The sequence below is a fragment of the Triturus cristatus genome, chromosome 7 (genome assembly GCF_964204655.1).
Source record: "Triturus cristatus chromosome 7, aTriCri1.1, whole genome shotgun sequence".
Taxonomy (NCBI): domain Eukaryota; kingdom Metazoa; phylum Chordata; class Amphibia; order Caudata; family Salamandridae; genus Triturus; species Triturus cristatus.
In genome coordinates this window covers 692,114,441-692,138,225 of record NC_140590.1, presented here as the reverse complement: position 1 = coordinate 692,138,225, position 23,785 = coordinate 692,114,441, and the positions used below count along the sequence as shown (strand labels likewise).

General features: G+C 47.5%; 1 protein-coding gene across 2 annotated transcripts in view; it reads left to right on the top strand.

Moving 5' to 3' along the window:
* SLC39A11 (solute carrier family 39 member 11) overlaps positions 1–23,785 on the top strand; it is a 2,092,456-nt gene that overhangs the window by 111,554 nt on the left and 1,957,117 nt on the right. For both annotated transcript variants that reach the window (XM_085617335.1, XM_085617334.1), the window contains exon 3: positions 18,308–18,346. In XM_085617335.1, the coding sequence (XP_085473461.1) occupies positions 18,308–18,346 (39 nt within the window). The remainder of the gene's footprint in view (positions 1–18,307; positions 18,347–23,785) is intronic.

Sequence of the window (23,785 nt, the reverse complement as noted above, 5' to 3'; positions counted from 1 at the left end):
CCTCACAGGTTGGATGCATGCAGGGGGTTGGCTGCAGGACATGGCCGCTGAATAAATGAATAAAGGTTACAGGGACGTTGTAGTTAGGTTCAGAATTTACACACAAAACCATAGAAATTCAGCAGCCAACCTCCTGCCGCACAAAGCTTAAGGCCGTGCGTGGTGTGGGGTTGGCTGCATGCCTGGGGGTGGCTGCATGCCTGGGGGTGGCTGCATGCCTGGTGTTGTCCGCAGGGCCTGGGCACAGATGCCGGCCGTACGCAGCGGGAAGTTGGCTGCATGCAGGGGGTTGGGCACAGGGCCTAGCCACGGGCCAGACCCTGTGGCCTAAACCCCACTGCATTAAAAAAAAAAATACATTGAAATTAACAGAAAAAAACAAAGGTTACAGTGACATTATAGTTGGGAAATAGAATTTTTAAAACCTTAGAAGTTCACTGAAAATCACAAAGTTTACAGGGACGTTGTAGTTGGGTTCAGCATTTACTCGCACAAATCCATAACAATTCAGTGAGTGTAGTTAGAGGTATCTCAAGAAAATATAACTCCTTTCTGCTTTTTTTTTGCTGATCTTGTTGATCCGTGTATGACATTGGAAGTGGAGCTTGGCATTGCGGTCATTTAATGTCTTCCATTGACTTGCAAGGTTCGGTTTTTAGTCTTCAATTTATTTATTTATATGTGGATGTATGTAGCAGAAAAAGTACCCTGAAGTAGTAGAGGAGCCCTTGACAGAGAATGAGATAAACGAATTGCAAGTCGACACAAGAAAAACTATACATACCTTTTTAAGAAGTATTAGTTAGACTGACCCAATTTGGAATGAGTTGGATAGGTGAGGGGAAAATCATTGGTATCTGTTGGACCTGGTCCTGTCTTCAGGCGCACCTCTAAACCTTTTGCCTTTCCTTTCAATTTTGTGCTGAATTGTTTTTGCTGACCTTACGACTCTGTGGACTTTACCACTTCTAACCAGTGCAAAAGTGCTTTTGCGCTCTCATTAAAACATGGGAACATTGGCTTATCCCTAAATGGCCTATTTAATGTACTTCTGGGACCCTAGTAAAGTGGGCACTACATATGCCCAGGACCTATAAATTAAATGCTACTAGTGGGACTGCAGCATTGATTGTGCCACCTACTTAAGTACCACTTTTAAACATGCCTCAAGTCTGCCATTGCAGCCTGTGTGTGCAGTTTAAGCTACCATTTCCACCTGTCAAAATAAACCTTTTGTCAGGCTGAAACCTTGCTTTTTAGTACATATAAGTCACCCCTAGAGTAGGCTCTGGACAGCCCGGAAGGCAGGTTGGACATGCACTTTTAAGTTTTACATGTCCCGGTAGACAGAAAACTCTTACATTTGTTTTCCCTTCTGAAAGACCTACTTCTTCCATAGGATAACATTGGAGTTACCTTTTTTATAAGTGTAATTTCAAAATGGGGCAAAGGTAACCAGTTCATGTTTGTTGTCCCCAGAATCCTTATTTAAAAGCCTACCTTTTGGTGAAGTCAGATTTTAAATTACAGTTTTGAAAATACCACTTTTAGAAAGTTGGCATTTTTCTACCTTAGCCATTTAGTTCCTGTAGCCTGTCTCTGGTCACATGATTGGGTGTAGCTGACAGTTGGGCTTTGTGTAGTCCTCCTAGACAGCCACACACAATAGGAAGCTTAGGTGTGCCTGGATGTGCCATCACTGGCAGGATGGGAGGGTGGAGCTGGGCACAGCCCTACTTACACCTGAATAGGCTGTGTCCTGCCTCAACACAAAGGGCTGCATACACCCTGTAGTTAGTCTGGAGCCAGGACAGGGAAAGCAGGATGCCTAGGGACTTCAAAGGGAAACCTCTAGAAGCGTTTTAAAAGGCAAAACTGTGTATAATAGAAGAACCTCAGACACCACCAATTGAGTACACATCTGGACCTGTGGAGACTGCCACGAAGAAGTACTGCTGTGCTGCTGAGGGACTGCCACTCTGCTGGACTGCACTCTGCTGACCTGCTGCCTGCTGCACTCCTGCCTGAGTGAGAAGGACTGGACCTGCATCTCTTGAACCCAGAACCCTAGAGTGACTCCAAGAGCTATTTGGCTGGCCTCCTGACTTAAACCTTGGGGATCGAAGGCTCCAACAACCTTGCACCTGCACTTAGACTGTGCCATCTGTGAATCTAGCCTGCCAAGTGGTGCCACCCCAGTCCTGGATGTGTGTAGTGGGCCTAAAATGCTCTGCCAGCTCCTGTTGATCCAGCGGAACCGAAGCTTCTCCTCTGTTTATATCGTAAAGGGGAGTGATCCAGTTGAGGACTTTGGATGCTGGGATCAATACATAATTTATCATAGAATAATACCTCCAAGACCATCAATCTAATCTTTTCTTAATTGAAGAAACCGAACTGTTGTTTCTCCAAGAATCAATGACTTTGCCTATTGTTACTTAAAATGTTTTGCAATGGTGTACACTAAGGTATCTCATGCCAAAATAGATTAATCTAATGATTTAAAGGGAATGAGCCAGGAGTCCTCTTAACTCATTGTTTAAAAAAAAAAAAAACAGACAATTGTAAACAAAAATTAAACATTATACATGTAGTGATTTACATCCATTTAGAGAAAAGTACTATTGTGGACACATTAATTAGGGACAAAACATATACGGACCTAAAGTATTATATAACATGAATTGTTAAATATATGAAAAACCTTTATCAAAGAATGTACAGGAAAAAACATACAGAGTTGCATGTCTAGTGTCCTACATTGTCAGATTGATGGGGCATTTATCAATTTAACCCTCTTATTTGTAGTCCGAAACAGTACTTTTCGGACCTAATCTAACATTGGTCTGAGCGTCACTTTATGTACAGAGGATAGCATGACTTTCATCAAAAGTGATGCACAATTTTATGCACAGATATTACACTTAATGATAGCTCTTGACCCTGTTTATAAGTGTGCCGACGCATTTCGACGTTCATGTTGGGCCTGTGGTGTATTTCAAGGAAGGTCTTCTTCAAGGCTGTCAACTTTTTGGACATGTTAGCATAGCCGGTTCCTGTTGTTTTATCAAGGAGTCTATTCCTTTGAGGACAGCTCCTATTTCAGCGTGTGACCCTTGAAGCACATTTTTGTTGAAAACATCCGGTAGATTTGTTCGGGGATCCTGCTTGATTTTAGGCGCCGAGCTCCTCTCTCTGGAGTTTGTTTCCCCTTTCGGTCCCGTGCAGGTCCGACTTCAATGAAAGCTTTGTGGCGCAGACCTGACCAGAACCAACACTTCACCTAACTGCATGGATCAGAACCGCCGCAAAGACCTGCATAACAATCCGATGCTGCATCTTATCAGCCACTCGCGCTGCATCCTCAGAGCAGGACCTCACATCCCTTGTTGGCGGCAGCCTTGCAGCTCCTCAGAACCAATGCATTGCCCTGACTGTGCGGTGCATCCTCGACTCTGTGCAGGACCAACAGCACCTCACACTGCAGCCTCGCCGCATCTTGGAACTGACGCATCTCCGACACTAATCCATGCAACGCTCCGCATACCAGTATTAAAGATACTTTTGTTTAGCGAGCCAGCCAGCACTCCATTGCGGTCGGCCTGAACTTGTGACTTTGGCCTGGTCCGGTGCTAACAGATAGCCACAGTTGGCGCTTTATGCCTTTAGGTGCTATTTTTAATAAACTCTTTAAAACTGAATATCTCTGGTTCTACTGATTGGATTTTTATCTTTCTGTGCTTGTTTTATTTGTTACAAACTACTCCATTTTTCTAACTCTGTTGTGGGCTCCTTTAATGATGTGTTTTCACTGTGTTACTGTTTTAAGTGTTGCACAAATACTTTCGCAATTTACCTCTGAGCCTGACTGCTCTGTGCCAAGCTGCCTGAGGGGTGAGCCCAGGTTAATTTAGGGTTTACTTGTGAATTCACCATGAGAAGAATTGTGGTTGCTGCTTGAGAAGGGTCCCCCTCTCCCCAACCAGTAAATACATTTCTTACAGTATCATAAGTCTGTATCATAGGGTTACGTGCCTGAAGTTAGGGAGAGCGTTGATGTTGAAATACAAGGACTTTCGGATCATTTTGAATCCTCTGAAGTCCTGGTTTGATCTGATGGCAGGGGTATGGAGTCCCATGGAGAAAATGGAGGAAAACAAAATCGGAGGTAGATAGACTGGCCTATAATATAGTACATAGGATGTATCTCAAGAACTGCAATACAGCAAGACAAACATTTTTGGCCACTCGTATAGAGGGGGCAAAGGGCTCATCAAAATAACTTTTTAGGATTCTCAAGGAATTTACTGCTCCTAGAGTAGCCAATTCTACCTGTCTTCCCACACAGGAATTCTGCGATAAGCTCGCTATGCATTTTAAAAACAAGATAGATAACATCTATGACTCTTTCGAGCAGGTATCAGATAACAGGGAAAGAACCCTAATTACAGATAACCCCTCCCTGGTGAGATTGGAAACTTTTGTAACCATCACTAGGGAGCAGGTGCTACTACTGCTGAAAGGCATCAAGTCAGGCTACCTGTCTGATATAGCCCCCCCTTATGTGTTGTCGGATTTAGCAATGGAGCTAGTAAATCCCATAACGGAAGTATGTAACTTATCTCTAGCAACCTCTTCTTTTCCGGCTAGATGGAAAAAGGCCTTTATTAAACCCCTGCCCAAGAAGCCATCTTCAGACTGTGCCAATTTGCAGAATTATAGACCTATTTCTCTCCTCCCTGGCTGCTCTAAAGTTATGGAAACCCTGATCAATCGCCAACTTTCAGATCATCTGGAACAGCACGGCCTTTGAATCCCTCGCAGTCGGGCTTCCTTGCTGGTTACAGCACGGAGTCCGCTCTGGTAGAGGTAACAGACACTATCAGGCTGCTACTGGATGAAGGGACTCCGGCGTTGCCGGTCCTCATTGACCTGTCAACAGCCTTTGACTGCGAAAGATTGGTGTCACTGGTATGGCATGGGAGTGGCTGCGAAGTTTCTTATCGGACAGATCTCAATGTGTGCAGTTAGACACATTCGTCTCTCAGACCACAGTCATTGATAAGGGGGTTCCTCAGGGCTCCATTTTAATCCCCACCCTGTTCAACATCTATGTGGATTCCAAACCATCTCCTATGCGGACGACACTCAGGTGATAATCCCCATAGAGAAGGACCACACGGTGACCAGAGACAGATTTAAGAGCTGTATGATAAAAATATCCACTTGGATGAAAAGCAACTACCTCCAAATTAATTCCAACAAGACGGAGATCTTATTGTTTGGTAAAGCGGAGGATTTGTGGACAGACGAGTGGTGGCCGGAGGAACTAGGATTACCCCCCCTCCCCCAAAAAATGGGTAAAAATCTGGGCATCTTAACCCCTTCGATGCTGCGCAGATTCCGCCGCTGTGCTGACGGAATCTTGCGCGGGCGTGGTCATGACGGAATGGTTCCTTCATGAGCACAGCTCAACCGTGGGTCATGACGGAACCATTCCGTCATGAGCACCGAAGGGGTTAATTGATAACAATTTATCCATGTAAGAACATGTTAAAACCCTATCAGGTAAATGTTTCGGACTGATTCGCACCTTGAAGAAAGTCTTCCCATGGATTCCTCTCTCCGGTAGAAGGGTTCTGATCCAGGCACTGCTAGTCAGCAGACTGGATTACGGGAATGCTCTCCTAGTGGGGTTGAGGGTGGACCTGCTTTCTAGGCTACAAGTCGTGCAAAACACGGCTGCCCGTCTAGCCTTAAATAAACCTCCACTTACGCCATCTTCACCGCTACTAAGAGAGCTACATTGGCTGCCGATAAGAAAGAGGGCACTTTTCAAACTTTTGTGCCTAGTTTTCAAAGCACTTTACGGACAAGGACCTATATACCTTACAAAGAAGTTGGTATGGTACACTCCGGCACGACACTTAAGATCCGGTAGCTAAAAGCTTCTCCAAATGCCGAGAATTAAAAAAGCTAAGATGGGGGGCCGTGCCTTTTCCTATCTGGCTCCCAATTATTAGAATACGTTGCCGCTAGATCTGCGCTCATGCCCCAACCTAACCATCTTTAAGAAGCACCTAAAAACCTGGTTATTCAACTGATTCACTTTGTTCTTAGAAGCCTGCCTCCCAAGGCGCCGAGAGATCCATTCGGGGATGATTTGTGCGCAATATAAATAATAATAATAATACCTGGGTCACTTCTGGAGAAGGGCTATCTGAGAATTCTTGATTTCTTGAAGTAGGGTGTGTTGAGAAGAAAGTTCTTGGAGCTGTGGAGGGAGTGATGACAATTCTCTTCAGCTGGTTAGTGAGGTGTGCCTGTGTAAATGTCTGCTATTTGTATTGAGCCAGTTTGTCTTACACCCATAGTTTGAACATGTGGAGACCTTGAGTGGTAGAAGTCTGAGTTCTTCAAGTAGCCTTCACAGCTGGTCTGCAATTGGGGTGTAAAGCATGCATCAAGAGATAGTTACAATTTCTGTTGAAGGTCTTATTGCTCTTTATCGTTATAAATGTGGAATTACTGAGAGAGATCAGTTATTGGTGGTCCCTCCATATGACAAGGAGAATCACAACCACTGTGATGAGAACTGGTGTGTCGGTTGGAGGAAAATATGGAAGAAGTTGAGTGTCTTTGACAGGAGGGAACTCATTTGAGTGAAGTTTGATAGGTTACACTAAATATTAGGTGGTTGTGGGTTTTAGTCATGTCAAAGAAGGTTCCTGTGAATGCTGAACAGATTTGCATACAGTTGTAGCAACCTCTTGGAAACTATACAGTAGGGCACCTAGATTAAACAAGCATTATATGGTGGGGAACTCTGGGGCCACAACAATGTTAAACCTTTAACGCTGGTGGAGGATCGCTTTATACGTCTCCTTCCCAAACTCCCCGTCAATACCCCACTTGTCGCATTCCGGCTACATCTCTGTATTACTCTCGACCACAGAGTTAGATTTAGACTCTTGTTGTACTGAATCTGGTCCTCCGTTGACTTAATGCCCTATCGGGTGGGACTCGAAGAAATCATAAAGCTCCCCTGGGATGGTAGGATCCTATGGCTGGGGTACAGTAAACCTTGTTTTCTAGATATTGGGTGTGAGAATCTCTGGGTGCACCCTGAGACTTCACGTAGCATATTCAAGTCCACGATAAAGGGGATGTACTTGAGCCATGTTAATGGTGGTTTCTTTAGGACTGAAAGGGAAGTCTCCTTCACTTCAGCTTTTCTGGTATTTAAAGATAGTTACCATCTGGAGAAGTACATGGATTAAATTGAGCCCTCTGCAGCTAGAACTCTGTACATAAAATTACGGATAGAGACTTAGCCCCGCCGAATATTTACAGTGAAATAGCATTGTCCCTTTTCAGAATCAGAGACGAGCTGCTCCTTCTTCCCAGAAACCAAGGAATCCATAGATCATGTCCTGTTCTTTTGCTCGATTTACCTCCTAGGAGGTCTTGGCTCCTGCCGTTGTGCTGTAATCTGGCTGCTAGGGACTATAGATCTGCTTCTAGGATCTTAAGATCCAACACAACCTAAACCAATTGTCTTTGCTGTCTCCCGTTTTTTATTGAACATGTGGAGATGCAGACAGAAAAGGGTTGCTCTGTTGTCACCAGCCTAGGTTTGGGGACTTATTTGCCTTCTCCATTCTCCTATGCAACTGGTTCTGTAAATATGAATTATGTGCTTTTTGGTATTATGGACTTGGATCCCCAGTTAATGTATGTTTTTAAAAAAAAACATTTTGAGCATTTTGTCCATGGCCTTATTGAATGACTATCACTCACTGCTGCTATTATAGCATAGTTTTAATGGATTTCCTAATTGTATTTATTGTGATGTTTTAAGGTTTATCGCATTGATGTATGTGATTTTATGTGCTTTTATGACAATGTGCCAAAAATAAAGTTTGATATGATGATGGTATTACTATTCAATAATCGGATCCTACTAGCGATAATGGATTTGGGTCCAGTTCTGTGCTGCCAATGGTGTTAATTCACTACAGTGCCATAAGTGTTGAAGCGATATCAGGCACTTTTGACCTGCAGTGGCATCACAGGGTGACCACTTATACCTTGCTTAATTCTTCAACTGCCTCTTATTAGCTGCCCAGCGGCTATATGCAGGGAAAGGATTGTAAATTAAAGAAAAGAAAGCTGGGCTTTTAGAGTTGTGTTTATGTCAATACCTTCCTGGACTCTGAGATGAGAGATGGCAAAGGGTGTGTGAGAGATTCCAAATAGCAAGCCACCCGGAGGTAGCAGCTGCTACCTTTGGTAACCCTAAACTGATTTCCATATGTCATGTGGTAACAGTTTCTGGCATTCATGCACATTATTACTGCAAATCTTTACAATCATGGGTTGCATTTCTATCTCCGAGTACCCAAGCTTTTCAAAACCAAGAATGTGTGACAGGAGTTGGACCATGATCTATCACAGAATACAGGTTCAACATTCTATTCTTTAGAGATGGGACATGAGCCATCCTCGCACTTCTGATAGCAAGAGTTGACTACCATGCCGACATCTTATTGTACAAATAACATAAAAGTATTGTGTGCTGGTCAATTCAGTATGAAAATTAGAAGGTAATATTTGCTGCTGATTGTTGCATAAACTATAACTTAACATTCCATAGAGCATCAACTCTACTGGCGCAGTGTGTTTTAAAGAAGAACATTTGTGTTTTTCAGCGGGGGCGTGGCCTAGCAGTCCAACATGGCGGACGCGCTTTAGGCAAGTTCCGTAAGCCCATACCAACATCCTCCCTCATCCTACCGGATAGCTGCTGCTGAGATCGACCCCAGCCCTCGCACTGATTTCTGGAGCCTGGGGATGACATCCGAGATGGATCACTGGTACTGGACCTGCTTCCTGGAGGCGTACAGGTCGGGACCGCGGCCACGTTGGGGAGCGGTGCAGGCTTCGCGGGCCTAGATTGTGACAGTGGTTGGCAGAGGAAGACATGCTGCCGGCGGGTGTGGTTTCGGGGCCACGGGCCAGAGACCGCCAGTTGGTAGTGGCTTGGGTTCCCCTTGCCACACTGCGGGCGGGGCCCAACCGCGCTGTGGACCAGGAGAGGCACGGACCACACGGTGCCGGAGAGGATTGGGTGCAGCGGCTGTACTGGTGCCGGCGAATGTGCTGGGCCCACTTTGGCCCAGGCTTCTGTATAGGCTGCGGGCCCAAGCAGATGCGCAGAGATGAATTGCCCGGCCTTAGTTCAACCGCATCCAATCTGGGTGCAATGACGGAAGAGTGCGGCGGGCCGCGTGGCTGAGTTCCTGTGGCCTGCCTAGCTGGCTGTGGGGATTTTGGGCTGCTGGCCTGATGGCAGGCTTAAAGAAGCCAGGCCCGCTGGCCTCGCGACATCCACCTACCTGCTGGAGAAGCCACAGCCAGAAGCAGCTGTAGCTGTACAAGAGGTGAGGCACACGCTGAGGAGGCGGAGGGGTGACATACTCCTGTTATCGGAGGCAGGCAGGCAGGCTTGGTCCCAGTACGGCTTGTGCCTGGTATGGGCCCTCCCCGGCTTTCACCCCATTGGATTCCTGGCACTGCAGCTGCTGAATTAATAAACACATGTCCTGGTGATTACAAAGATCATATGTGGCACGTGGGCTTGGAGGCCCAGGTCCTGGCAGACACTGGTGAAGTGTTAAGACCTACCTAGAGGGAGGAGTTGCTCTGGTGGTGTGTTTCTGGACCATCCTGCGTTGGACATCGACCCCTCGCCATGACTAAAGAGCCCTCTGGGAATACATCAAAGCAAAGCACGATGGACCGCTACACTGGGTTGGGAACCGAAAATGCGGACACCGGAGGGGGCACCAGCATGCTACCCGATAATGCTGCCTTGCTTGCCGCCATCATGCAGTCTAGAGACATGTTGAAGGCCAAAATTGACGCTGTGGGCTCTGACATGACATTATTGCGCCAAGACCTCTGCAATGCGGTGGAGCGATAGCCGAGGCTGAGACCAGAGTCTCTGGTCTAGGGACACTGTTTATACACTCCAGGCAAAAGTCTCCACCCTCGAAAAGCTTGGGCCTTGCCACGTGAGTGGAAGACGCAGACGGACAGGCCAGCAGAAACAACCTCCGCTTTGAGGGCTTTCCTGAAAACTGTGAAGGGGAGGACATGGGTAAATTTTTGACCCACTGGCTTACATCATGGATCCCACCAGACGCATTATCTTACTGCTTCATAATTGAATGCGCACATAGTGCCCTGCTCCAGTGGCCGCCTCTGGGCGCCAGACCGAGGTCTGTAATCGCCAAAATCCTGACTTTCCAAAACCGCAACATCATCTATATGCAGGCAAGGTCCCAGGGTGAGCACCTGTATGAGTCCCATCACATAATGATATTCCCTGACTATACCAAAATGGTGCAACAGCGTCAGTCCTTTCTGGGAGCCAAGGCCCATCTCTGGGACCTCAACATTCCATATTTTCTCTTGTTCTCTGCCCGCCTACATGTAGTATATAACTCCCGCACCCTGTTCTTCGATACGCTGGACGAAGTCTTCACATGGACAGATTAAATGAGACACTTGAAGCCACATACGCCGCCACTTTGAGATTCAGACTCCTCATGAGGTGAACCTCTCCAGTTGCAAAGCAAACTGAAGGAGAAGCACAGACATCGATCCAGATCAACGTGGTGTTCCAGGACCCGGAATGGAGAACAGGTGGAGGGCACGGAGATGGGACATCTAACTCTAGGAAATAAGTGTCTTAGAGGTTATATGTAGGGAATGTGTGATCCCCTTGTTTTAGACATGGGGTAGCGTGGTGCAGAGCGGGTGGGCCAAACTCCGGAGGAAATGTGTAAAGCATCTGCTCAGCACACACAGGCGACACACCAGGCACACTACAAAAAGAGACTCCACACCAGGTTGCATGAAAATAACTTGTGTATTATAAAAACACTTTAGAATGCAGAACACAAGTGCATATCTTCCGTGCCAGCTGGCACCGGATAGCAACTCACAGGGGACTATTTACAAGGCAGGGCCAATCGGGCCGCTGCCAGAACCATCACAAGGTATAATCAGTAAATGTAAAGTCCATCAATAAATGCGTAACAGCCAGCAACTACTGGCAAGACCATGCTCTGGGCAACCTCATATTTGCATAAACCAAGTAGGCATGAACATGTAGCCTCATAACATTAACATGGTAGAAATCAGGTTGGCCTAAAGTCCCTTCGGCCAAACCCTGTGAGCACCAGGAAAGAGCATTAGGCAACCGTAGCATAAAGGCATTAGGCATGAGAACCCATTATGCATAACAGCATTTGTATAAATCACAATGGCCTAAATCAGGATATGCATAAGCCACATTAGCTCAGGTATAAACATAGAACCTCCACCTGGGGCGTAAATCAGCGTAGGCGTAACCATGGGATCCTAGGACAGCCTCATTAGCCTAACAGCCTGACTGCCACACTAGACATAACATTAGGCATCGCCATACTCAGCTGGGGCCTAAACTATGAGCCTATATCACATTCTGCATTAGGGGGAAGGCATTCGCATGCAGCATCCCACATGAGGCATGAAGGCATGAAACACAATTAGCATGGGGGCAATACTGTCACTAGGCATTAATCACAATGTGCATAGATCCGCCTCACTGCATTGGACATCAGCATAAACCTTAGCAGCAATGCAATAAGCATAAATGCACTAGGATCACCACATTAGCACGAATGCACTAGGATCACCACACCACTAGGCATGTAAACCCATTATGCGCAACATCAGGCATAACATATATGGGCCTGGAGGCATAACCTTAGGCAAGAGTACATCTGCATAAATCACATTAACAGGAGGCCTGGAATAGAAGCATCAGGAGCATGAATGCATAAGGCATCAAATCATTCCAAATCAATCTCCTGCCCCCATGGCAGCTGCCCGCTTCTGCGACGCAGCTGGTGCAGCTTGCAGCCCTGGGCACGAGGGGCTCTCCTCTGGGGCTCAGGAACACAGGGGGAAGGCACCGACAGTGTGCCTCGACCAACCCCCTAGACCCGCTACAAAGCCCCACTCACCGGCTCTTCCGGGACTCTTCTCCTTCCCGCTGCAGGCTGGGCGGCACGCAGGGCTTTCATTTGCTCCCGAGAGCCCCGCCAACGGCAGCGCCGCTCTTGACTTTACCCGGGCCCCCCTCCTGGGACCCGGGACTTCGGCAGAAGGCTCCGGACTCTTCCTCGCGGCCGGCAGACTCGGCGTCTTCCTGGTTCCGGCCCGCCCCCAATGACGTTCTCCTGTTGTCACCGGGGAGGCCTTACGGTGCTCTCAGTGGCTCCCGGCCAGCGGCGGTGATACGCTTCCTTGCCACATCGCTTCAGTCCCCACACAGCGCTTTCCTGTCCCGGGCGGCGGCGGTGATTACCGGCTCCCAGCGCTTCCCAACTAACGGCAAATGCGGGGTGGACCCCCGCTGTTACGCAAGCAGGCAGGGGGGTCCCACACACTGGAATTCCCTCATCGCCCTTCAACAACAGCACGCTGTAGGACACCAGCGCCGTTCTCTTCCCCCTGTGGCGCAGTTATAGCTCTTTAGCAGCACAGCGCTGCAGGCATCAGCTCCTCTCTTCTCCTGGGCTGACCACGTGCTCACAGGGCACTAGACAGCAGGCAGCTGGAAGTAAGATATAGCGCTCACCAGGTACTGGGCTTAGGAAGGCAGGAGAGCAGGCAGGCAATACTGGGTAAGATCCGCAGGCAGTGGGCACTCATCAAGACAGGACAGCTGCTCCTAGGAACAGTCAACCCCCGTAACGTGGCACTCCTCCTGGCACAGCAGTCTTCACTCCACTTTCACTGGCCCTGTGGACAGCGGAGGGGTACAGATGGGCACAGGGGCCAGCACACAGGCCCTTGCGGCGGTACCTTCTGGCAGAGTGCCCCCTCTCAATCAAAGTCCACGCACAGTCTGTCACATGGAGGCACAGCCCCCCTATATATACACCCCTCACCCCACCTACCAGAAAGGGCGAGAACCTTCTAGAAGGCTCTCTGGGGAAACCGGTCCCAACTGGTTTGGGGGGAGGTGTAGGGCACCCTGTCTGCTAGGCTTCCCTCCAAAAGCTGGGGGCTGGGCGACAGACAACTAGACCAGCAACCCACCTCAGACAGGCAGGCACAAAGCACTCAAAAATGGCGACATTTTAAAAGTGACATTTTCTTCCTTGGTGAAGATAAACTTCTGCACACCATTGCGCAGCATGTATTATTTCTAGTTCAACCACAAAACATACATATTTATTGTGTCTCATTTCGAACCACCAATTCTATATTAGGAAAAAACTAGGGGGAATGCAAAAAGTTCCAGGATGACCCTGCCAGCAGGGCCAAGTCCAACACCATGTTTTCTAAATGATGCATTATCTTAGTTTTCTTAACAGGCTGCATGGCTAGAGAGGTTCACATGATCCTCTCAGGTTTACATTGTGACAATGGGGTGTTTGGGGATCCATTGGATGGATCCGGGGCCTGCCTCCTGTTTGGGTCGGCATGGGGTACCCTCCACGATAGATACTTCAGTTTTTAGGAGTATTGGGGTGGGGGAGGGGGACCAGGGGTTGTTACATAGTGATTGTTCGTTCTCAAACTGGCTGCGCAGTGCTTTCCCAGGGCGGAGACCCCATATCCTTACTAGATGCGTTGTGCTGCTCCCATATACGAATGACTGACTGTGACGCCGCCTCTGGTTGGCTGTCTATTGTAAGCTGGAATGTCAGAGAAGTGCTAGATAAAGTAAAGCGCGGCGCAATACTCCGCGAGGCAAACGTGTTGGGGCTGATATTCTACTCCTGCAAGAAACACATCTAATAAGCACCAAGTCTCCCTGTCCAGCCCGTTATAGAAACATATACACATTTCACGCCGGTTTCATGAGGGGCTCCAGGGTAGTGGCTGTCATGATACACTGTAGAACCGTGTTCACTCTAGTGTAGCTGCAGACAGATCCACAGGGCAGGTACATCTTGGTTCATGGGATCATATTCGGGGAACCCGTCGTACTGGGCAGCATTTACGCCCCCCCCCACCCCAGCCCACCTCACCCCGCAGTCAGAGCTACGTGAACCGTTTGGTAGATGCATGGGGGCCCACACCGTAATGTCTAGCGGTCATTGGTGGGGACTGGAACGATGTGCTATGCCCTGACAGGGACAGATTGCTAGCATCCCAGGCAGTGGGGGTGGTGGACACGGGAGTCCCGGTTGAAGGCCCTGGTGGATTGGGAAGATACATGGAGGGCTCACCACCCCAAAGATACAGGTTGTACCTTTTATTCCCCAGTCCATGAATCCTTCTCCATGCTAGATTACATTTTCATCCCGCGGAGCTTCGTGCACAGTATCGGAGGCCACAATATACCCCGAGGGCTTTCAGATCATTCCCCATTGGCGATTTGGCTCTCCCCACTGCATCTACAAAATCTGTCTTATCTGACCCGTATCCATAAGGCCTTAAATGAATACTTTACTCTCAATGTGGCGACAGCCTCATCCACAGATACATTATGGGAGGCTATGAAGCCCACCATCCAGGAAGTCGATATTAGTTTTTGTGCAGCGGAGCTCAAGCGACGCAGGCACAATTGAATTCAATTATTGCATTGGAGAGGCAGTAACGGGAGAGCAGCGGAGATATAGCGCGTAGGCAACTGTGTCTTACCCAACAGCAGTACCAGGGGTAGTTGATGGAGGAGGCACTGTGCGGGTGGCTGGCCTCCTAGATTTGAATCTACCAATGGGGTAACCAGTCTGGGAGGCTCCTACATAGACTGTGTGGACAGGCCGTGATGCCGGCCCAACTTCCCACGGTTTGCGATATAAATGGCGCACTGCTCACTGATTCGTTTGTGCTAGCGAGTAGCTTTGCCAATTTTTAATGCACCCTATATACTCAGAGGGAGGTGTTAAACGCTTCCCAGATTGAGAAATCCTTTGAGGATATGCCCCCGAAGGCCTTGCCGACTATGGCTTGAGAGTCTTTGGAGATCCCTCCTCACATTGGAGTAGTTGATGGCTGTGCTGTCTGAGCTATGGCCTGGGAAGGCGCCGGGTCCCAACGGATTCCCCTGTGAATTTAATAAGGCGTACATGTCTACTCTCAACTAGGACCACACTACCTTGCAACCGTCCAAGCAGCAGTTCAGGTTGCTCACATGCCCCCAGACTGAAGACATGCTGAAATCGTATTTTTGAAACCAGTTCGCCCTCCGGAACATCACGCCTCATGCCACCCGATACCTTTCTTAAACATAGAGGCAAAGCTGCTGGCAAAAGTCCTTGCCAACAGAATGATGCTCTGTGTGTCTGACCTGGTTCAACCGGACCTGGCAGGTTTTATGCCCTGCTGGGCAATGCGCCACAATATCAGACTGGCCCACAATGCAATAGCCGCTGTAGATCGCTTGGACCGGCCAGCGGCCCTGCTGTTAGCAGATATAGACAAGGCGTTTGATTCAGTTAGCTGGACATATCTCTTCATACTTTTAAAACAACTGAATCTAGGTCTGCACTTTCTGACATATATTCAAGTACTCTATACAGATTTGACAGCTTCCGTGCGGGTAGTCTCTTCCCCCGTTCCCCATCGGACATGGCACTAGACATGGCTGCCCCCTTTCTCCCCTTTTGTTTGCACTCGCCATTGAATCTCTGGCCGCATGGGTCTGCATTGATGGTTTGATCTGGGGCTTCTAGTGGACAATTGATATCTCCGACCACATCACCTTATATGTGGACGATGACCTATTCTTCCTCTCTGACCTCATAGATCGGGTGGACACTTGGCGACAGACGGTGGGCAATGGATCTGTCACAGACTACAGAGGGTCTGAAGTATCTGGGGGTCTTTCTGTCAGATAAACAGGTGGTATCCTGGGAACTTAATTTGGTCGCAACGATGGACATGGTAAAGGCCGAGATAAGATTCTGGATGAGATTACCGCTGTCCCTATACAGGCATTCTGCCATATTTATGATGGTGTCCCTCCCCCGCCTACACCACCATCTACAAAATTCCCCTTACCTGATTCCTCTGTCATGGTTCCGACAGGTTAATGCTATGCTGGGCCAGTTCTTAGGGGGGTGGGGGGGTGATCTCAGTTGGCACTACGGACATGTTTTCAATCTGCATATTGCAGGGGCATCGCAGCTGCGGATATTCAGTCCTACCACGCTGCTTCGCACCTCCAATTGCTCAATGACTGGTGGTATGGTTCTGGGGTTGACCCAGCTTATGTTGTTGAGTGCTGGCTGTTAGGGGACCCCACTTTATACACATACTTAAATGGCAGATCTGATGTTCGGGCTCACCCCGCCACAAGGGTTGTGATACTAGTGTGGCGCCAGTCTCTTTGCCGGATGTGATGGTGAGGTCACCTTACACGTGAGACCCAGTTGTGGCACAATAGGCTTCTCCCTCAGCTAGCCAATCTCCAAGGCTTTTGAGGCTGGGATCAGAATGGGATATCCTCCCTGGGCTATGTTATGCACTGCCACACTCAAGTCATTTCAGGAATTACAGTTGGAATACTCTATGCCCCGAGGCCAATTCTACAAATAACTTCAATTCCGCCATGCATTAATGCCATATATAACCAACCTCACGGCTCTCCCCAATTTTAATCCATTAGAAGGCAAACTCCTTATGGGGTATATAGGCGATCATAAAATCTCGAAAATATATCAATCTCTCGTCAGGAATAGTGATACCACCCTAGAGGCCCTCAGGACTGCATGGCAGCCAGGCCTGGGCCCCATCGATAATGATGACTGAACGGAGGCCTTGGAGTCCCCCAGGGGGGTGGCGATCTCGTCATGCTTGCAATTGATTCAATTTAAATACCTGTACAGGGCCTACTACACTCTGCTTAAGTTTTGGAGGGCGAGTTGGTTGCATCCTCTGTATGCGTGCGCTGTGGCAATGCTGAAGGCACTTACCTACAGACTGTATGAACCTGTGTCGCCCTAGATAGCTTCTGGAAAGGAGTAGTCTCATGCCTTGCGGAGGTCCTGGGGTGGGAGCTCCCTAGATCTCCCAGGTTGACTTTATTGCACAGAACAGATAGAACCGGGGGCAACAGATACAAGCGCACCTCTTATTCCTGGGCCTTACACTGGCCAAACAGGACATAGCTAAATTGTGGAGGGCAGATACGCTGCCCCTACTGGGTGACTGGTAGAGAGGTATGGACTTCTCCATGGGGTTGGAGGGGTCTGTCTTTCAAGCCAGGGGATGCCCCCAGAAACATTCAAAAATTTGGCAGTGGTGGGTAGATTACAGGGGCCTTACCCTGGAGCCTCAGCTGTCGATGGCTCGAACTATTGATGCGGAAGTCTGGTCATATGGTCGAGATACATGTCATGGGGCACCTCCCAGGAATGGAGTTAAGAGACTCAGACAAGTTGTATCGCAGTGTGTTGTGTCATAAAATTGTTAGATTATGCCAATGTATCCATATGCATAATGGGCCCTGCTGTGGCAAGAAATTCAATAAAATTTGTTGTGAAAAATAATAAAATAGCATTTGCCTTTCGCTGTGTTAAAATTCCTAGAGACAGACGACAAAATCCCTGTAAATGATAATAAATATTATTATGGTGACAACATTGTTATACATTGCAACAGACCAGTGATATGAGCCCCACGGAATTATTTATCTGATCCAACTATTCAAAGTGTTAGCCCCTCCGAAATTTGAGTCTAGTTTCACCCCAGCTCCCATGCGATAGGTGTCTCGTGCACTCTTTCTCCCTGCCACTCCCTACCTGTTGCTCTCTCCTTCTGGTTCTGATTCTATCTTGCTCTTCTATCTCTCACTATCCCACTCTCTCTTCTTCCTCGCCCCCTCCTCCCACCCCTTCAGAACACATCTATCTATATGCACAACACGGAAAATATTTTCATTGTAAAGATGTCGGACCCACTGGCTTTGCCAATGCTTGTCGAGGCACGCGAATGATGCGACATTTAAATACCGACGGAGAATCTGCCCATACCAGTGCTTGAAATCCATAGCATGGTAAATGGGGAGCATTTTGGTGGCTTGTGTAGGAGGATTGTATAATGATGCAGAACGGGTTGGGATTTGCGGACATGGTCATTGATGCAGGAGAAGGTGAGGCAGTCAATTGAATGGTATTGTGGCATTAAAAAACAAGATCCTATCCCAAGAGACAACTCCCATCCTCGTTACTGCACCTTGTCGTTTCTGTTATATATGCAATTTATAAATCAAGCGTTCTGCTTTAATTTGCAGAGACGGATCCTGGATGGAAGCCTGGGCTTTGCTGCAGGGGTAAGTACCAAGCAGATTGGAAATTGCTGCTGAAGGGGAACGTGTTATTCTAGTAATCCTTTACTATGTTTATATTCCTAAAGATACTGCCTTTGGCTGTTCATGCATTATTCCTGTGCTTCATCATCTCAGCGTGTCACTGAAAGTGTAATACGAGAAAGTTTCAGGCAGGTGCCAGTAGGGTACTGCGGAGCACTGATTACCAAATATCCCCCCCAAACCCCGTCTTTGATCACTTTATTCCCAACCCGTCCATGTTGAGGGACTGACTGAGCCTAAGTGCTTTTGTTAAACAGTCATTGTCTACATCAGAGCTAATTTCAAAACTCTGAGTATATCTCGTAATCAGTTCTTGTCTTCAAGGTTTCTAAAGGTTTTACCCGTTTTATGTAGTTTTTGGTATTTCTCCAGCAAAGATGGTCCGGCCAATATGAAAAGTGGCATACAGTGCTTCTATAGTGCCATGATGGCTCGTTGGAGTAAGTAGCATGTGATGCTCGTTCACATCACACTTATACTTTTTCACACACCACCATTCTTCCTGCAGTATTGCATGCCGCAAACTCCAGATGCAGTCACCTCACTCAAGCTCGAATTTAGTGTCCTTTAAGTAAAACTTGTTTCGTCCACAAATCCTTCCACTTCCTTGACATCCTCACCTCCACCAGGCAACAGCATACAACACGTTGATTGTACACGCAGGACCTAAGCTCGACTTGTCTTCATGCCCAATCCACACGGCCTTATACCCTGCTAGTGTACACTAGTGTTCAGTGAGTGGAACTTTACACCGATTATGTCTACCTTTTTAATTCCCAGAGTGCCTTCTTACAACTGATGTACATTCCCACTGACCAAAGTAAGAGCTCATTATAGCCCAATGCCGAGGTCTACAACGGGTGTTAAAGACCCTGAACCAGAGTTATAGGCCCGAGCTGTAGGCGAGGGCCCATACCGAGGAATAGGGCCTTTAACAGCCTGTATAGCAATAAGCAGATGGGCTATAAAGATATTAAAACATTCCACCCACTGAGGGTAGAATGTTCTTAATTGAAAAGGAAGAAACAGGAAGACAAACATTGAAATGTTGGAGCTTCGGTCCTATACCAGCCATTATAAGCCAGGAGCTCTCCATTGTCTTCAATGGAGCTCTCAACATTCCAATGTTTTAATGAAGATGCATGTGAGATCTTTGCCCTTTCATCCTTTATCACTCAACAGTGCTGCTCTCCAAGATGTAAAATTTGTGACTGATTCCACCACTAAGATAATTAAAGAAGTCTAACTTCACCTCCTAAACTCTCGGAACGTCAGACACAACATTAAAAAAGCTTATCCATGTAAAAAGCACTACTACAATTTAGTCCCATCAGTCCTATCGATAGTCAACTACGACTCCCCATTGCCACTGGGTAGTACTAAAGATCTTCCCATCGCTATCTCTTTTCTACACAGTAACGCTATCCATTGCTCCCTTGAATGGCACCATACCTGCAGTGTTGTTATATGCCGATGGTTAATCAAAAGGGGGTAAGAGAGGTACGTAGTGGACCTTGCCTCCCGTATCAAATATTTTATCAAAAGAAGTCCACTCATACTTTTTTTAACAATACCAGCCACAGGGTTTAATAATGTTTAGGTTCCTAGTGGACCGGTATTTTTTTTAGATTTTTTCTATTACTATGTGACCTTTCCACTCCTACTCTAGTAATATAGCCCACACCTCCGTAAATAAGTGCTCCCACGTCTCCGTCAGTCGTAGCATGCCCCGTCACACAGCGGGGCAGGAAAAACCCAATGATGAAGCATGCCAGCAAGGGGTCTTTTGGTGAGTGAGTGTTAGTTTAAGAAAATTGTATCTTTCCCTCAGTGATCACCAGAGTAACTGGAAAGATATCATTTGGAATAGGTTTTCTCTAGTTGACTTCTTTTGATTAGTTATATGCTGGTGACCTGTTCCTCTACTTGCAAGATGCCTCAGCAGGGGTAAAGATGATCTATTCCTCCCCCTAGGTGGGAGTGGGCCTGCGGGTAAATTGAGGTAAATCATGTCGTTTTCTCCTTGCGCTGTCACATGCCGCCTTGGCAGGGTACAACAGGTGTGGGCAGACACAACAGTTTGTTACCTAGGTATCCGCATTTTGCACTCGCAGCAAGATCTATTTGAGGGTCATTTAAAGTGGGCACTCGCGTCTCTATGGTCTCAGACCCAGTTCTGGAAGCGCCTACCTCTTGCCCTCACAGGCAAAATTGTCCTCTCTAAGATGCCCGTTCTTCCCCGATTACAGTACTAGTTTGTCAATGCAGCGGCCTACCCGCCCCAATTTGTTTTCCAGAAGTTTGATTCGATGCTCTGGGAATTGCTCTGGGATGACCAGCGGTGGCGAATAGCCCTTAACAAATTACAGATACCAGCGGACCTTGTTATTTGGGCACTCCTTCCTTTGAATCAAACTACTTAGCAGCCCACCTCCAATGGGTTTCCCATTGGCTTGCAGGAAAGAATATCTTGGAAACTGATGCTGGTGACAAACTCCTATCGCCCCTCTATCCTCCAGCAGCTCTTACTACCTAATGGTAAACGACATTGCTTCTGGTCTTTACAGGTATGTGTAGCCTGCAAAAGCCTCGCCCGGATCTTTCACTTGACACACTATGTGAGATCTTATGCCACCACGATCCCACCTCCAAGGGCTGCCAAGATTCCCTGTATCTTGTACATCAGAAGACCGGTCTTTCTGGCATGAAAATATAGATACAGTGGGTAATCTAGCCCCAGATCACCATCTCCTTACAGTTGAACAGTTGCTAGGGATTACGATATTCCTTCAGGCCAGTTCCTTCTTTACGTTTAGCTATTGGCAGTGTGTCGGGTTATGTGGCACACAATAGACCAAGAGCTTCCCCAACCATGCTGTCATACACACCCTGCATACCATTGGTGCAGAACGTCAAATGGTTACATGGCTATATAAAGAACAGAGAACATGTGGGGTTCTCAGACACCTCTCCAGCAAATGTTGGTGGAGGACTTTGCGCACCCCCTGCACTATTCTGAATGGAACCTGGCTCGAGCGTCCCTACAAAGTATCTCTTGCAACGCGCGATTTCGAAACATTCAATATGTGGTACTCCACAGGGCCTATCTTACACCGTCCAGCCTGAATCGTATATTCCTTTCGGCGCACCTGCCATGCCCTAGATGCAAGTCCTCTACAGTTGACTTTGGCACATGCCAAGGACATGCCTCACCCTAGCTCCTTATTGGCGCATGTGCATGACTCACTGACAAACCTCTCCAATCTTACGACATTAAACACATGGGAAGCAAATGTCCTGGGATTTTACTAGAGGAGGAAGGAACAAAAAGTGTAACTGCCATTCGCAACCCTGGCCCTCCTACTGGCTAAGGGCACCCTCACACTACACTGTAGGGCCACACAACCCCCATTAATCTCACAATGGAACAAGGTGCTCCTTTGCTGGGGGGAAACAGAGAGCGCTGCCCTCATTATGAAGAGGCCCGTCTCTTACACAAAAGGCCCATAGCGGCTGTCTGGGACATCATGCTCACCCAGTTCCGGGAATCGATCCGTGAGGAAGCCCTTTCCACATGAGCCATCTGGCCTAATTTATACTCTGCTACACACTTTGCCTCCAGATTAGTTCTCACACCTACCATGTCATATGGTTTCATCTCTCTGTGGCCCCACAAGCAACAGCCCCTCTTCTGTACATGCATGGTCCCCCTTGTTCGCTTTTGCTGCTGTTTCCTTGTCCCCCCTCTTTGCAGGTTCCTTGTTTCTTTCTTCTCCCTCTCATCTAGTAGAGGTTCATACATTTTGTTGTCAAACACGAGGGACTTGAGACACATTGGACATGGCCTGGTTTCACGCAAGCAGTGTTGCCATACGTTGTACCTCAGTACAGACTTTGCCATGATGTCTAGACACGTATCCTTGAATGTTGCTCCAGGTATACCGTGTAGAATGTAACTGTTGTACATATGAGCAGCATCTATCACATGATCACGGTCTCTTAACTATGTCTGTGGATATTGCTGAAATGTCACACAAACCCCAAACATAGTTTGCAAAAACGCATTCGATGTTCTTCTGTATCATAGACTTAGAGCTCCAAGCAGGAAAATGTCACCCGACTTGTCACCAGAGCCCAAGGCTTTCAGCCCTTTGGTATGCGTGTTATTGGCAAAAACGCCCAGGATGATTATGATAACTGCTGTACACCAGAAAATTCAAAACAACACACCTGTTTTTTGTTGTCTCCAAACTGATGAGCTGTTGCCTAATAGGAGGATGATGCGGATACATTATTGCCGCCTACACAGAATATATTATCAGCCAGCAGCATTATACAAATGAAAATTGAGACCGGACTCCTGATGTGAGTGATGGAACATGGAAAATGCGGGGGTTTATCCATTTGAAATGGACATGCACGGCCGTCCACACATAGTGGCTGAAGATTTTAACATGTAACCGGCTATTGTGGAGGCCTCCAACTCCTATGTCTCCTATGGTGACGTTACTGGCGTTGCTGTGAGGGGTAGAAAAGGTACTGCATCATGTTAGGAGATGTACCGCTTTGGCCCTACTGATAGCCAAGAGACTGGTTGCCCAGTGATGGGGGAGGGGACGAATCCCTACTCTCGGGGAATGGGTGAAAGGACTGGCACACTGCAACAAGCAACTTCAGCATTCTGAACAATTGTTGGGTGAAGCTTCCCGCCCCGCGGAGTTTTGGGCACAGTTTAGGTATTACCTAAGAGCAGACAGGCAAGCATCACTTACAGACAGAAGAACACCAGCATACTGTACAACAGCTGTGATCATGTAGATCGTCGGGCGGAGGATCTCCGTGCACTGGGCTGGCTCTTGGCTGCTATGATGTTGTGCTGTAATATTGAGACAATAAATAAAAACTTAAATTTTTTTTAAATCAAGCACCAACAAACATCCTGGAATTTTCAAACACTCTACATGTTTACCTCCTATTTCTCCAACTAACATCGAGTCATCCCGGTGGTTACTTCAAGATTTCAAAGGTTGCACGTTACCTGCAGAGTCCCACGCAGAATGTTCCCAGCCCCTTCTACCTGTGTATTGAGCCTCTTGTGAATCCTTGTTCCTACTATTCAAAACACTAACATTGTTCCTATTCAGTTGCCCATTATCGCTCAAAACCCGGCTTTCGCTAATACAGAAATTGATGTGAAGTGCCTACTTGAAACTGAAGACTAAAAATACATTCTCCCCCTTGCAACAGGAACAGGAAACGTACGCAAGTAAGGCCATCCGAAAGGAATCCGGACTAGGTCGCACCCCAGCTCTCCAAAGAGCAGAGCATTCGGATTCATTCTGGATACTGACCTCACCACATTGCCAAGCAACTCAGCATTGTAGAAGCGTTCACCCTGAC